The 17003-nt window shown below is 37.3% G+C and overlaps 1 protein-coding gene across 11 annotated transcripts in view; it reads right to left on the bottom strand.

Annotated features, from left to right (window-relative positions):
• Positions 1-17003, bottom strand: part of FTO (FTO alpha-ketoglutarate dependent dioxygenase) — a 417587-nt gene that overhangs the window by 220348 nt on the left and 180236 nt on the right. For 10 of the 11 annotated variants that reach the window (XR_011972181.1, XM_072632230.1, XM_072632231.1 and 7 more), the window contains one exon: positions 15103-15222. Coding sequence is in view for 9 of the 11 variants with exons in the window: in XM_072632230.1 (XP_072488331.1) it covers positions 15103-15222 (120 nt within the window). In the remaining 2 variants the exon portion in view is untranslated. Of the gene's footprint in view, positions 1-2398; positions 2484-15102; positions 15223-17003 lie in introns of all 11 variants that reach the window. The other variant, XR_011972182.1, reaches the window with a different exon arrangement.

The following is a 17003-nucleotide window of genomic DNA, read 5'->3' as shown; positions in this document are numbered from 1 at the left end:
AAGGCTGCTTGGGAAGGGATTTAAAAGTTGATTTAACAGGAAACTCCTCATGAGAGTACCAGGGACATTAACATCCTTTTTTCCTAGCCAAGAGATCTTTGCCTTCCCTCAAATGCATAAAGAGTAGTGGTGCATGGGTTTTAACAGTAGGAACTAGATATAATAAAATCTCAGAATCTTGGAAGAGAATTCTGAGATCATCTTGTTCACTCTCTCACCTAATGTGGAAATCTCCTCAACCACATCGATGAGGATGGTCATTCATCTTCTTCTTCAACACTCTCAGTATCGAGGAACTCACCATCTCAAAGCAACTCATTTCATTTTGGGATAGCTTTTTTAGAAGCATCTTCTTTATACTGAGCTGAAACCTGAGTCTAATTGCCCTCTGAAGCTCTAAAAAATATTTAATCCTTCTTTCACAGGACAATCTTTCAAATAGATGAAAATAGTTATCATGTACCCTTCACAGATCTTCTTTCTAGACTGTATTATGAAATACACAGCTCAGGTTCCATTCTGAAAAACATGCTGAGAGAAGCCAGAGTTTCCTATCAAGTGCACAGGTGACAAAAGGACCTATAAGGCAGAAGATGAATTGACTCACTGCTCTATATCTATATTCCATATCTAGCTCTGTCACTGATGCATTCAGTGGGTGAGTTTTCCAACAGAATCCTGGGTCCTCCTCTCTGAGAAGGAATACGGTCAGTTGGGTTTATGGTGGGGTTATCTGGGTAAACCATGTTGGAAAAGGGATTTTTAAATGTTTATGGCTTTCAAATCCAAATGACTCTACTGTCCCCATATCAAGCCACCAACTAAGATTTGGTCTTTAAGGCAAGGAGGCGTTTATGTGATGAAAGCCCTTTAAGATGTTATTCAGCACCCAAAGGATTTTTTGGCTAGAAAAGAAAGCAAGTCTACTCATGCAGATTTGCCCATGCAGCCCAAGACTAGTCTTCTTCCCCCTCCATCTGAAATTTCTTTTTAACCTTGACTTAAATTCTAAATCTAATCCTAACTTAAGTTCCCCATCTGCTTTCTGTGCTCCACATGCAATGTTCTTGAAGTGAACCCCATTCCACGAGTTTATTTCTGCAGGGCATATGGGCACTTGACTCCCCAGGCCTTCAGAAAGGCAAGAAAGAAGCACAGAGGAAACATAGCAACTTATAAATGACCCTAATTTGGATTGACAAGTAGTGGGAGAGAGATGAAGGAAGAGCATACAAAGCTAAGGGGACTCATCATATTTGTATGAAGCAATTGAAACTCAGCACTGAACAGATTCCAACAGGAACATAACTTTAAACAGAAAATCAGGCAATCTGCCATGTTCCCAGAGGCAAGGTACCCTCCCCTCTACCTCCCACCCAGGGAAACAGCTATAACACATAGGCTTGGACTTGGCCCAGAGTTATTTTATTCTTAACTCCCCTCCCCAGAATCCAAAGAGATGAGTAGTCTTCAGTGGCCATCTTGGAAATAGGCTCTGTCACACAATTACCTAATTCTGAGGTGGGTTAATCCCAGACAAGGGTTAGGTGGGGAATTCCTCACGAACAATAGAGAATTGTGAGCTGAATAGCCACTCAATTAATTCACCATGTTCAAATTCTTAGCACCCAATACTTCACTTTACCAGGGAGAGTACTGAGCAAGAAACAATTAATTGAAACACACTGGATTGGAAATCAGAAAACCAGGGTCCTAGTTCCAACTGTGCTACTAACCAGGGATGTGGCTGGCTCTGAGGAAGTCACTTAGCCTTGGGTAAATGATTAGATCCTCAATTTCTTTTTATGTATTATGAGGGAAGTAGGGGGAGCTCAGATCAGTGTCATCAAACTCAAATATAAACAGAACACTAAAGCATGGACTGTATATTGACTTGAAAAATCACACATTTACATATTTCTTTGCCTTTTTAAAATTCACACATCAAAATCAGATAAAAACTACTTTTTAATCTGGTTATCCATGGACCATGTTTGACACCTCTGACCTAAATGGTCTTTAAGGTTTCTTTCAGCTCTAAATTGCTATGACCCCACAATTCATGTTTACATTGGGTCTCAGAGTGAAGAACAAAGCATTGGTGCTCCTAATATCCCAAAGCAGATAAGCATAGGACCACAGACTAGGCAAGAAAGAAAGCAAAATATTAATGGAACATTAAATGAAAGAAAGAAGGCTGTACCAAAAACTGCTATGAAATAAGAACAACAATAAGCTCTACTTACTTCTTCAAAGGGCTGTTAACAGGATCCAAAGAAATTATGCACATGCAAGTTCTTTGAAAGTATAAAGAACTATGTAAGATGGTTTCAAAAGACAGTTTGGTAAGATGTTATGATAATGGCTATGGTACTCAAAACTAGAATCAAGTAGTCACCTCATAACAGGTCAGGCAAATGTCCATTACCAAGCAACTAAATTGTTTCTAGGAATCCTGGTCAATGCTCCTCCTGCATCTCCACCTTTAAAAGTATAAAAAGCACGAGTTATCTCAACCCAGTAACCCACAGATGTTTCACAACTTTCTTGGGAAGTTTCAATCTTCTCTCATCTGTTACAAGGACAGAGATGGTAATCCCAGAATGTAGCCACCTTCCACTCCTCCAAACTAAACAAAGGTAGGGAACGAAGACTGTTCAATAAACCAAAAAATCTTAGAAATCTGAGAGCAACAAAAAGGAAAAAAACCCAGCAAAAAGAACATACATTTGACCCTGAATCAAATGACAGGGAATTATTAATGACTGAAGGATTAACATCTTATGGATTACAAGTAGTAAAAATAATTATTATTGGATTATCACATACATTAGAACCAAAGAGTGAAGGTGTCTAGCAGTTGAGTGGCATAGTGAACAGAGTGCAGGGCCTGGCGTCAAGAAGACCTAAGTTCAAATCTAGGCTCAGATACTGACTAGCTATGTGATCATGGGTAAGTCACTTAACCTCTGCCTCAGTTTCCTCAACTGTAAAACAGGGATAATAAGAGCACCTACCTCCCAGGGTTGATGTGAGGATCAAATGAGATAATGTTTGTAAAATACTTAGCACAATGCTTGGCATATAGTAGGTAATTAATACATGCTTGTTTTCTTCATCCTTCCAAATAAGATTAGAAAGACAAGAAAATCATCTAACTTTCAGATGCATTCAGTCCATCTTTCTAAATCATCTAATTGTTTTTAAGACAAACAATGATTCAGATATAGAATGACTAAGTGTGTGCAATCACTAATGTGATGTTGTTGACTAAAGCCTCCAATCATGGATACATGGTATTGGGTGGAATGTTGGGATTGGAAGAGGAAACCAAGGCAAGCATGCCTGTTATCCTACACTTAATCAACAAATATTAATTAAGCACCTATTACAAACCAGGCAACAACCCCTGACCTCAAAGAGCATATAATCTACTGAAGGAAACTACATGCTCATAATACAAGGCAATACAAACTACATAAGGAGTACATTAAAAAATGTGGCAACTATGGAAATGTTTTACATTATTTCATATGTATAACTGCCATCACATTGCTTGGCTCTCACTGAGTGGGAAAAGGAGAGGGAGGGAGAGAATTTAGAAATCAAAATTTAAAGAGAAAAGAATGCTAAAAATCAATAAGTAATAAATTGAAATTAAAAAATAGATTCAAATTAATTTCATTAAGGGAAGGGAGAAAATGCTAGGGAATTAAGGAGGAAGTAGCACTTGAGCTCATCCTTAAATAGAGCTAAGAATTCTAAGAGCTAGGAGGTAAAGAGGGAGTATATTTCAGGCATTTGATGCCTTTGCCTATGCAGAATCATGGAGATGGAACGTTGTGTGGGGAACAGCAAGTAAGCCTATCTGACTAGAAGACTACGCTAAGAATAGTAATATATAAAAATCCTGGAATGAGAGGACAGTTTCAGATTGTAAAAGGTTTTAAATGCCAAATAGAAGAGGAAGTTTTGAGCAACATAGTGACATAGTTCTTTAGGAATATCACTTTGGCAGCTTTGTGGAAGATGGACTGGAGAGGGGAGAGACTTAAGAGGAGATCAATTAAAAGGTTATTGCAATGGTCTAGGGAAGAGCTGATGAGGGTCAAGACCAGGTCAAGCTGTGTGAGCAGAAAGGAGGTGGATGTGAGAGCTATTATGTTGGTAGAATCAATAAAACTTGGCAATTGACCCAATATGGAGCATGAGAGAGAGTGAAGTGTTGAGGGCAACTTCATAACTGAAACTTGGGTGACTGGAAAGTGGTGATACCCTCTTCAGAAAAGTTACCTAAGAAGGGGAAGGGTTATGATTTTGGACTTCATGAGTCTGTTGTACCTATAGGATATCAAACTGGAAGTATCCAATAAATAGCTGATGATGAGGCAATGGAGTTCAGGAGAGAGATCAGGGCTGTACCTATAGATCTGGGAGTCTATCCACATAGACATGATAATTAGACCCAGGGTAGGGGTAGGGGGTGCTGATTAGATTAACAGTGAGAGAGTATAGAAAGAGAATAGGACCTTGGATAGATCCTGGGGATATACTCCCATTCAGGGGAGGTGGGGCATGGATGATGTTCCAGAAAAAGAAACAGGAGTAGTGATACTTTCTGGGGCATTTTAATGTATTAAAAGCAGAGCCACAGTTTCAAGTGGCAAGACACATATGTGACCCTCTAAAGGCCTTAGGAAACTAAGAAGGTCTGGTATCTCACTCAAAACACAAACTTTAATATCAAAGATATAACACCAATAAAGCAAAGAAATTAAGTTGACTCAAGGTGGCTCAAGGGGAGAAAGGAAATGTCACCTAAACAATATCCAAATTCCTTCATCAGGTCTGGCAATCTGGTCCTTGCCTATTTTTCTACTTACCTTTATCACTCCCTGAACAAGTTCTCTGCTTCTGCCAAACTGATCTATTTTCTGTATCATAAAACACCTGGCATCTCTCACTGTGTTTGTTCACACTGTTCTCTCTATTAAAAATGTCCTTTCTTTCCGTTCCCATCTTTATCTACTGAAATATTACATAGGATCATAGTCTTAGAGCTGAAAGAAATTTTCAAGGCCTATCATTCTTCAGGATCCACTTTTGATGCCACAAAATCTTTCCTCACCACACCAGACAGAAAATGAACTTCTATAGCACTTGTATCATCTAATCACATACTAGCATATTGTAGTTGTTTCTATAATGGTTGACCCTCCCCCCTACTAGCCTGTAATTCTTAGGGTAGGAAGTGTATCTTACTCATCCATGTATTCCACCCACATGACCTTTATATGTTACTGTTGAGTTGTTTCAGTTGTGTCTGACTCCTCATGACCCCATTTGGGGTTTTCTTTGCAAAGATACTGGAGTGGTTTGTAATTGTCTTCTCCAGCTCATTTTACAGGTGAAGAAACTAAGGCAAACAGGGTTAAGTGATTTGCCTAGAATCACAGAGCCAGTAAGTGTCTGAGGCTGACTTTTGAACTCAGATACTCCTGTCTTTAGGCCTAGCACTCTATCCACTGGTCACCTAGCTGCCCTGACCTGTATATAGTAAATGCTCAATGTCTTCCTTATGCTCATTACCCGTTCCCCACTGCCCAAAATCCAAATTTAATCATGGGACTATTAGAAACTGAAATGCAAAATGGGATGATGAGATACAATTTTGATGAGAGACAACCATATACCACTATAGTTAGTTTTCAGAAATCTCTTATTGTATGATGTAGAAGAGACTACATAGGATCTCATCTCTTTTTTTCAAGGGGCATTTTTACAGGGGCATTAGAATCACAATTTTCAGATCATAAATAGAAAGCACAGGCTTTTTCTGCACTTGCTTTGGTTTGCAACTATGTAAAATACTTTGTAAATGAATTGCACTTTAGGCTATTCTACCAAAAGGAGAGGAAAAGTCATAATGTAATTAAATTAACTAAGCAGATTAAACTGAGGTCTTTCACCTACTGCAGAAAATACCATGGCCTGAATACTCATGCCACACATTCCAGGTTCTCTAAATAATATATATATTCAGGCTATCCCTGAGGAGAGACAAAAAATTAACTGCCCACAATAACAAGCTGGCCAAAGAACTCCAAGAGCATGGATTATTCCCCTTCCTCTTCCATATGAAATACGAGCAAGGTTTTAAACATCTAGAAGAGCAAGAGTTAAAGGGGGAGGTGAGGGGAGTACGGAATGTTTCATCTTCCCAGTTCTCATCAAAATCTCTTTGAAGCTTTGACGATCTGAATTCACTAGTGAAGGTAGATCTTGGCCAAGACCATTCAAATTCCTTCCATTTGATACAAATACCAGTAGTAGTACTGGCAGTAAAGTTAAAGTCAATATCCTCTCTATATTCCAACCAAAGACTTCATGTGGAGAAAGCAGTTCTTTCAACCTTTTGAGGACAGAATTAATTTTCTGGTCTGTGCATTGTTGGGTGTTAGTTACTATTTTCTTTAAAGGGAAAATCCTAAGAGCATTAAGAGCCAAGACGTGGGTCAGTTTTCATGTACTAAGCTATATTTGATCATAAAGATTCTTGCTAGAGACAAAACCCAATTACTTCCAGACCCCTTTCCCAGGACCAATCTGAAGTGTAGACAAGCAACCAAGCTAATACACACACCATCATAAAAGGGGTTGTCTACACAAAGGATGAGAAATAATCAGCTTTCAACTTGTCTAGTAAAAAATCAATTTTCTCCTTAAGGACTTAAACATTTCTGCACCCAATTCCTGCCCAGTGCATATTATTCTTTTTGCATTCTTTATAAGACTGGTAGTATTGAGTCCAAATCTGCTGTTTTGTTGAAAAAGCTATCAAATTCTGAGATTCACCTATATCCTTTTATTAAAGAAAGTGGGACACTAAACAAAATGTGAACAACATCGACAAAATATGCTCAGCCATGGTACTTTCATCTTGGGCTGGAGCAATGCTACTTCTCATAAAAATAAGTGATCTAGGTGGTACTTCTCTCATTTTTAAGCAAATATATGTTTGCTTAAAGTTATTCTCATTCCTATAAAAGCAGTAATGGGCCCTGTCGCCTTGGACTTGTCTTTCTGAGTAGTAGCTCCCAAAGAGATGTTAAGAAGTCAGTCCTCATGAGTAGCCTACACTCTGATATGTTCCACTGATGTGGTTACAGAAGACTCAAGGTGCTGGGTTTTTGTTATTTTTAAAGAAATCCTCTAAAGAAAACTTTAAAATAAGGAGACTTCCCATGAGCCAGAACCAAGATTTCAAGAAAATTGGTTCATGACAAATAAAAGTAAATCTGAGTAATATGGACAGGAGAGAAAAGCAGGATTAGACCAATGTGATTTCAAATGCATCCTTAGACAGCCAGAATACTGTTGCAGTATCCAAGCCTCACAAAGCTCCCACACTACCATGAGACATGGAGCTGGGGATCAGGAAAAGTACATTTCTTCTTCCAGGTACTAGAACATCTCACTATCCTCAAAGTTCAGATTTTACAAAATGAAAAATAGAAGAGTTCACAGACCTCTAAATCTGCTGAGTCATATGGGATAGAATGATGCTGGGTGTTTAACAGCTGGTCATTTCTATGTAAAACATTTTAATAGAAAATAATTACAAACTAATACAGAAAGCAAGCCTTTACAAAGAAAGCTGTCAGCTTGAACTGCTTATTTCTAACAGATGCAAAACATTTTGCAAACTTTAAAGCACTACATAAAATCAGCTCCCATTACATAGCATCATTGTTGTCGTTAATAATAATATTGTACCTATAAATAGGCAAAAATTCAGGGAAACTCTTTATATGGGATCTCCCTCAAAAAGCAAGAAGCAAGGATGACTCAGAAGATAACTCTTCAATGCCTGAGGCACTTAAGAGGGCAAGGGACTTGCCCAGAGTCAAAGTTAGCAAATGTCATTGGAATTTGAACCTGTCTTTCTAACATCAAGCCCAGTACTCTCTTCATTGCATATCACTTTGAATGTCTGAACCTGAGATTTCATTACTGTAAAGAAAGACCAGTATGGAAATTTTCCCCCTGCCAACAAAGAGCTACGACTATAGTAGGCAAATAGTCTTAAGCAAGTTGCCTGATGTCACAGAGAGGTGGTGTCTTGCCCAGTCACTAAGCCGGTGTGTGTCTGAGTCTGAACTCAAACCAAGGTTGTGACTTGGCCACTCTATTGCTCATCCTTTATTCACTACAACACGTTGTCTCTATCTCACGTAGGCATGCTTCACACTGTACGTTGCCCTATTATTCCAAATGCAGCAGTCATCAATCAAGCAGTAACACCTAGAAGATATCTGTCCTGCTTGTACTTTTAAACACAGGGACAATCCCATTCTGCCATTGGGAGTGACCTTGGGCAAGTCACATAACTTTTTCTGGAGTTCAGGTTCCTCAAGATCTAGAAAATGAGAACTTAAAATCCTACAGTGTATCCTTTGAATTATGAACTGAGATTGTCCTTCAGTCACTTAGATGAGCTGATAACAAGCAGACAGATTTAGAAAAAAAAACATTCATAGTTTACCTGTTGGGGAACAGAGAGGCTTAAAAGTATAATCTACAAATGAGCACGAAAGTACTTTCAGAAATAACAAAAACAAGTCACACAACAAAAACAAATAATATCAGAGTCAGCCTTGGTCAAATCAAGCAGTTGTCTTGCAGATGATAATGGTAAGAAAAGCATAATGGTGGCTTATAATAAGAAGAATACAGGTACTTTATGAAGGGATTCTCTTTCAAAAGTCTATTTGTAACAAAGAAGTTTAGCTCTTTGTACATACATACTCACACAGACAATGTAAATGTAGGTTAGACTCTCAAACCAACTCATGAAAGTTACAAAACCCATCCGGCAGTGGAGGGCATCTTTGTCATGGGAAGGAAGGGTAGAGGGAACAAGGTAATATATGTAAGTCGTTCTGCAAATTTTAAAATTTATATATATAGGTGTGCACATATATACACACAGTATATACAAATACACATCCTTTATTATTATAGGTAGTTATTGTTACTATTAATCAGTGCTACATCATGCATATGGGTTATTTTTAGTTGAGTGTTCATAACTAGAGTTCTACTCTTGCCTACCTTGAATTTGTCAAAGAGCTTTATTTACTCCTCATAAGTAATATATACTTACAGTATTATAATACTTATATAGTACTTATAATACTTGTAATATTAAATATTAATATATACTTATATGAGCAAGCTCATAAGTATACGATCTCATTGGATCCTAACAACAGCCATAGTTAGAGGGCAATGATCTTAGGAACCTACTTACAAAAAGGACTGATCTAAAAGAAAATCTCGGGAATGTTCCAAAGAACTAGGACTAGGATGATAGGGATTTTTTTTCCTTCCTACTGTTCAGAATTAGAAGTGAAAAGAAAGCTCTGTGGAACAACTACTAAGTCTGAAGCTGAAGGAGTATTTAAACCTCTGGCCTGTTTCAAAGTTAAACGACTTGTAATAATCTAAATACGAAGCCTGAACTGAATTATTTGAAAAAGCTATAGGGGAAAAAAAAAACACATTTGTAGACTGCATTTTTTAGACAATTCCAATGTTGAAAGCAATGACACACCGTTCCAGCACCAGGGTGTCTGAGAGCCCTCCTAAAAACATGGTGATGATCTGCTAGTCAAAATGAATGCAAATAAATTCAAACAGTGAGCTAGCACCTTAGAGGGAAAACAGAGTATACCCATTGCTTTATCCAAAACTTTAATTTCTACATACTTAAGTTCTTCTGAGAAGAATAGTTTAAAGTACACAAACACACCACAGTCACATAAGTATGCATATCAATACACAAATACACACATTTTAATTGTGTGTATGCAGTAAAGATTGGCACAATGCAAAGATATCCTGGGAACTCAAACCTGGAACTGAGAGCCTGTCTGTCCGTTCTGGTTCTACTCTCTCCATACACAAACTGCAGTTGGGAGACAGAAGGCTGTACCATGCCAATAGCTGGCATTTTCTGGCCCCTAATTTTCTGGACTCCTAATCTTGAGCATTTTGGGTCCTGTTCTTCCCCTGTGCAGAGAGGAGGCACAGGGGATTGTGCCTCACATTCTTGGTGTACAAAACAGGCACTTGATCCTAACAAAGCTCAAATCTCCACTGCTCGCTCATGGAAGGGTTAAAAATAGAAAGTCCTACCCACTGGTTTGCTCTGATGTTCCAGGAGATATTGTCACTGGATGTATCCTCAATAGAATTCTATTCAACACCTCTGTCTTTAAGTACAAAGCTGTAGGCTGTAGCAGCTTTAAGAAACATAAGTATCCCTTTTTTCCTGCTGCACAGTATCTGTGTGTGAAATTCTCTAAAGAGGTTTAAGTATTTACCCTGAACACTATCAGACAGTTTCTAAAATTTTCCTTATCCTGTTGCAAACACACACACACACACACACACACACACACACACACACACACACACTTCAAAGAGAACCATAAATACAGTTCTTTGTGTTTTCAGCACATACTCTGTTTTGGAGACTTAAGCCTGAATTCTTTTGGAATTGTAAATTCCTCTATCCCCCTAAAAAGGCAGGTTACATAACAATTTTTTTCATCATTAATAACTATAATCACTAAGGAGAAGAATGGAAAACCATGAGCCACAAAAATTTGATAAGTAGAAAGAGAAGAAGGGGAAGAAACCAATCAAATATTTTTATAACTATTGATAGAATTATAAAAAATTTTACTCTTTAAATCTTCTGTCCTTTGTGCCTCTCAACACTGCCCCTTTCTTGCGCCCCCCAACACATCTTGTTTTTAAAGCCTGCATCAAAAGTCTGTGGTAAGCAAAACTGAGGAAGGGATTTAGACCATTGGAGGTGAAAGGCAATCCTTAGTGTCCCAATGTAAGAGCATTGCATCCAATCTCAGCCTTCTTATTTGTTCTGGTATTCAAGGGACTAGGCCCCTAGCCTCAAAATATCAGCCTACAGCCAGCCCATAGTATGTCTGAGTCAATCTGCTGAGTTTGTGTAGAGCCAAGAACATGAGAGTGGAGTTTAAGCCTTAATTCTGAATGATTAGACTTTTAATTTCAGATTTTGAATTAGTGTAGTGGATTTTTCCAATAACTCAGAAATACCAGACATGAAAACTGGAAAATCAAAGTGAATGTATATTTTTTAATATTTATAATTACCTAGGATTAATTTTTAATTTGAACTAAAACTTTTTTTTCCAAAAAATAATGCATGGCAGTACTTTTAGTTTTACCTTTAGCTGTGATAGCACAAACTGCTCTAGTATGTGAAAAACCCACCTTGTTCTACCTGTCAGCTTAAAATAAAAGCCAAAAATACTATAATAGTTTCATTAATTCCCCTAGAAACAAACTGTTCCACCCACACGTCATTCCCTATGACCATATACCCTGTATTTAGAATAGATAGCTAAGCTAAAATGGATAGGCTGCTGCAATTAAGCTTTCATAGTAGCTTTAAGAAAGCTCAAACCAAGAAGAAAAATGTCATGGGACATTTTAAAATTAAACAACTAAAACTTCTGTATGAAAAGGTCATCTTTAGCTTTCCTAAGCTTCACCACTCCCTCAAGAAGAGCTTTAACAACAAGCATATGGAATGCCATTACATAAAACTCTCGCTCATTTTCTGCATCTCTTAATGTTTTCAATGCCATGACTATGTTCTTCCTGCCAAATTTTAACATAAATGGGTGGGATTAAATGGAGCCTGTAGCCTACCTAACATAATTATATATGTTGTGATTTTGCACTGCCTTGAAACGGATACATTTTAATAATCCTAGTCTTGGCTTCTATCCACTCAAGTCAATAAAGGTTATTAAGGCCAACTGCCATATAAATGCCCTACTACTAGGCAAAACCAATTGTCAAGGCAGGAAACACAATTCATCATAACACACCAAACCATCAGGGTCTGATCTTTCCTTTCTTAGTGGAACACCAGACACATAAGCACAAAGCAGTTTCTCACCCATATGTAAATAAGTAATATTCTTCAAATGTTTGTGTTGGAAACAATTCCTAAAGTGTGTCCACTGGTCTTTACTGTAATGATTGAGTTAGAAAGAAAGTGAATACATTGCATAATTTGGAAAGATCCACATTCCACTGTCTTTTTCTGTATTCTTGTGAATTTGATGGCGTTAAAACATTTTTATAGGTAAAATAAATGCCAGTTTTTCAAGGCACGAATGATACCAGACCCTGAGAGACAAATGGCCTATCCCCTGAATCTACAGCTACAGTAACACTTCCTCGCATCACAAGAGATTTCAGCTTTTCATACTTCTCTTTACCCAGAAAGCAAAGCTTGTACAGTCTCTTTCAAATGGTAACTCCTTCTTTGAATTCAGTAGACACTTATCCAGAGAAGAGTCTCTGGATAATATGTTAATCTGGGATAAGGGAGTGGTCATTGGGGTTTTTTGCTTGTTTTTAATAAAATACAAGCATCTGAATAACCTTAGTCCTTTTTTCCTGGATGAGAAAGAAAAGAGAGGAAAGAGAAAGGGTAGAGAGATACTTAGGTTGTAGAGGGAGGGCTATGCACTTCAGGTTTAATGTCTCTAAATTCATGAGGTAATATTCAGTGAAAATGTGAAATTTTATCATACTGTCATTCAAATATAAGGTTTAACATTTACATCACAAGAGCAAGTGCAGAGTAAAACCATCCTCAGGGAGAGAAATGCCAAGAATAAACAGCATGATAAAAATGTGTGCTTGCTGGAACAAGGAATGAGGAAGAGAGGCTGGGGTAGGATAGGGGATGAGGGAAAGGCTCACAGGGGGAGAACCACGAGGTTTAGACAGTTGATAAGTTTTTTGAAATATATGACTAGTTATAACATGTGAAGTAATTACCATTAATAGAGGAAAAGCTATTTAAGAACTCATTTTTCTTTCTTCCTCTGCCCCACCTTCTCCCTTTGCTTTCCAACACATAGTAAATGTGGGAATGTTGAAAGTAAAAAAAAAAAAAAAATCTGCCCAAGTCTCTTCTATATATGAAACTACTTCCAAATCTCATTTAACTCATAAGCAAAAAGTGGATGTATTCATTGCCGGTTAAGGGTTTTTGGTTTGGCTTCCAAACGAGAAAAATCAATGATGTTTTTGAAAAACACAGAGTCCATTTATTAGAAGAGATCCCCCACATATGCTATTTTACATGACCAGAAAAAGCATAATTATTCATTGAAAATTATTATAATTTTGAGTAATATATTGCCTAGAAGCCAAGGGAGTACATTCAGCAATGCTTTTTTGATTAACCTAATTCTATAGAATCCAAATGTGCTCCAAACACTGCACTTTTTATGTTAAATTGCTGTTGAATTTGTTAACCCACAACTGATTTCCTGTGTTATGGAATCTTAGAGATTACAGCTAACTTGAAGCAACAGGGATAATTCTTGACAGTTAATGGTACATTTCTATGCATTTTCCTCAAAGCCAAGAATCCTGTTGTCTCAAAATGTTAGCTAAACATTGCCCCCTACTGCTTAAAATTGAAGGAAAAAAAAGGATAGACTATGGAGGGATAAAATAGGGCCTTAAATTAACTAACTTCCCTCTTCTCTGTCCCTCTAATATCCTCTCTTCTAGACTCCCACTCCCCATCCCCATCCCAGATTCTTAGATATTATGCATTGGTAGATACAAAAGAATGAACATATCCAATTATCATTTTGCTTAATTTTCTGTGATGGATCAAACTAATTGTGTGATTAAAATTCTTAGAGTCATAAAACATCTTTTTCAAGGTTAAACTTCCATTAGAAGCAGCTTCTCAGCTTGTGTTGTCCCAAACAGTAAGTCCCTACTGATAAATATCATCCTGAGTCATGGTGAAAGAAGACACACTGAGGCCACTGTTTGAATCTGAGCACACAGTAATGTCACACCAATTGTAGAAAAACTAGTCCTGGAGGATTTCCAAATTGGCTGTTCCTTTAGGGTTTTTTCACTGAAGACCTACAAAATAAAACATTCTCAGCTTCTTTTCTATTATGAAAATGTTACTGAATCACAGGTCCCTTAGAGGGAAATTTATAGTACCTAATGTAGAGGATATCTATAATACCTGAAGATGTCAAACACACAATTCCTAAAGTCTAGGACAAGGCCCATCCCCACTGTTGTTAGCTGAAAATCAACAACAATAACAACACAGTAGAATTTCTCTTTTCTGCTAATCTATACTCTATATATCCCTATTTTCCAATCCTGAGTTCCAATACACCCAATACGGATAGGAATTAAGTTAGGATCCCGAAGATGGCATGGCAGTTTAAGTAGAGACTGTCAGAAATAGACACCCACACTACCTGAAAAGGAAGATGCCTTCACCCAAATCCCATTAATCTGCAACAGACTGTATTCAGGTGTAAACTTTCAAACAGCACAGAGGTTTAGCTGCAACTGCCATTGCCTCAGGCTCAGCGTTACAACAACCTATGGGTTAATTCACTTGTGGGAAAATGTCATTCTTTGTGTTATTAAAAGCAAGATGCAAAAAAAAAAAAAAAAAAAAAAGAGGAGGGAAAGAGGGTGAGGAAGAGAGAGAGAGAGGAACTGATAAAGTTCAGTGGTCTGAGTTTGAAGCAAGAAATGTAGAGATCTTCGAATTTTGATCCCATCTTTGACATGGATTTCCCCATGGGCTTTGGTCCAATGCCTGACTCCATTTCTTTATTTGTAAAATGGATAATAACAACAGCTAGCAGTTGCTCTGCTTGGTTAACCATTCCTAGGGTACTTAGATATCAAGTACTATGAAGTGCTATTATCTATCCTTAAAGCTTATTCAATCCTTTCACTGCTTTTTTTTTAGTTTATTTTAATCTTTAAACTTATCAAATTTAACAGTTTTTCCATAGCCAAGTGGTGCCCACCCAACCCTAGATAAGAGTTAGCTAAGAACTAATTGAGATTGGAAGAGCTGATTTATCATGGGCAAAGTCTTTATGGGGAAATCAGCATACAGATGCATTTTTTCATTATGGTAGTACACATCTCTGAAAGTACGGTCCTCAGTAGTAAATTACTTACCACACATTCCATCTTTTTCCACAGTCTTTCCAATTCAGATATGGGTTGATGCCACCAATCTGTGCACTTTTTGTAGCGATGGCCATGAAACCAAAACTGCCTTAGCCATTCAAACTCTACCTATTGGCCACAAATAGAAGAAAATTACTGATTAAGCTCGTTTTGCACATGGAAATTCAACGTCTTAACAATTCAAGTCTTATATAGCAACTTAACAGAAATCAGAAAGAAGACTAACAAATAATTTCTAATTTCATTTGGAGCCTCAAACTCATTTTCCAAAATAGGAAAAGGTATATTCCTGAAGTCAGAAGTTGTGAATTCCTGCACTAGAGAAGAAACCAAACTCCATAGGTGTCATGTGATTAGGCTGAAGGCTGGAAGCAAAAAACTGATTTATGGAAGGGATACAATCAAAAAGAAGGATTGTTTTTGCCTAGAACCGTTAAAAAAAACTTTTTTCTAAATTACACATAACACATGTTGATATATCCTTCAAGATGTCAGATTTTTTTTAAGTGTCTTAAATGTGGAAAACAGAGAAGGGCATCACAACCTGAATGGTTCATCCACTATTAAAGGGAGATGGCTATAATACCTATAAAGGATTTGAGGTGCTAAAGAAAAAGAAGAAATGAACACTGAGGATCAAGAACAGTTATGAAGCATCAAGGCACAATGGCTAGAGGGCCAGTTCTGAAGTTGGAAAGGCCTGGCTTTGAATTCTACTTCTTTCACACCAGCTGTGTCACCATGGACAAATCACTTCTCTCAAGGTCCTCAGCTATTCACTGAAGACTATAAATTACATAAAACATGCTAATCTTCATCAATGGAGGGAGTTCCTATACTTGGAGATTCCTACACTGATTAAATCACAGGTTTATACCAAATTTCTATAGACCATACAGATCTTATATGCACATGTATTTATTCTATATAAAGATTTGAGAAGGGCACCAGAGATTGCAATGGTATAGGAAACTCTAAGTAAGGAACTTCTTTCTAATACGGAGAGATAAGCATCAGTTCTACAACTTATAGTCTTAGAGTAGGAGTTATTAATCTGAAATGTTTTTTAAAATATTGGTCCATGAAATTAAAAAAAAATTGCAGTAACTATTTTAGTATAATGGGTTTCCTTTATATTCCTAGGTATTTCATTTTATTCATTCAAAAGCATTCTGAGAAGGGGTCTCTGGGATTTATCAGACTGCCCAAGGGGTTCATGACCAAAAAAAGAAAAAAAAAAAGGTTAACTCTTGTCTTAAAAGAGTTTCCTGGGACTGAAAGATTAAATACCTTGCCCCAGGGTCAAACAGTAAGTATGAGTCAAGTGTGGAACTTGAACTGCGTTGTTCTTGACTCAAGGTTGGCTCTTTAGCTGCTATGTCATGTGGCCCTTCATGTATGTACACATACACATATGTATACATGCCACTATTCAGAGATACAGGATATAGCTTCTAAGTAAGTCCTGCAACTAGTCACTCTCCCATTCAACAAACAAAAATAGCAGTATATTCCAAGATGGTGGCAAAGATGTTGAAAACATATTGTATTTTACTCCTTTACATAACTGCTGAGAAAGGTGAGGACTGAAAGAACCTTTGTGTGGGTCAACAAATATTTTCCTATCTATTGTCAAATTTTTTACCTCCAGTTTGAAAACATACTTGGCATTTTACCCTCTATGTACCAACTATATGAACTCTAAAAAATCTCTTTTTTGTCTATGCCTTTTGAAGAAATGTATAGGTCTTACTGCTTAGCTTTGCTATGGTAGTTATGTTCCATATACAGAGTCAACATGGTTATAATCATCACCTGTTCCCACAAAGAATTTTTTTTTTTTGGCTTATCCATATTGAATTTTCCTGAGGCAAACAAAGGCAACTTGT

Source organism: Notamacropus eugenii, chromosome 1, assembly GCF_028372415.1.
Source record: "Notamacropus eugenii isolate mMacEug1 chromosome 1, mMacEug1.pri_v2, whole genome shotgun sequence".
NCBI classification, from domain to species: Eukaryota; Metazoa; Chordata; class Mammalia; order Diprotodontia; family Macropodidae; genus Notamacropus; species Notamacropus eugenii.
This window is presented reverse-complemented; position numbering and strand designations above follow the sequence as displayed.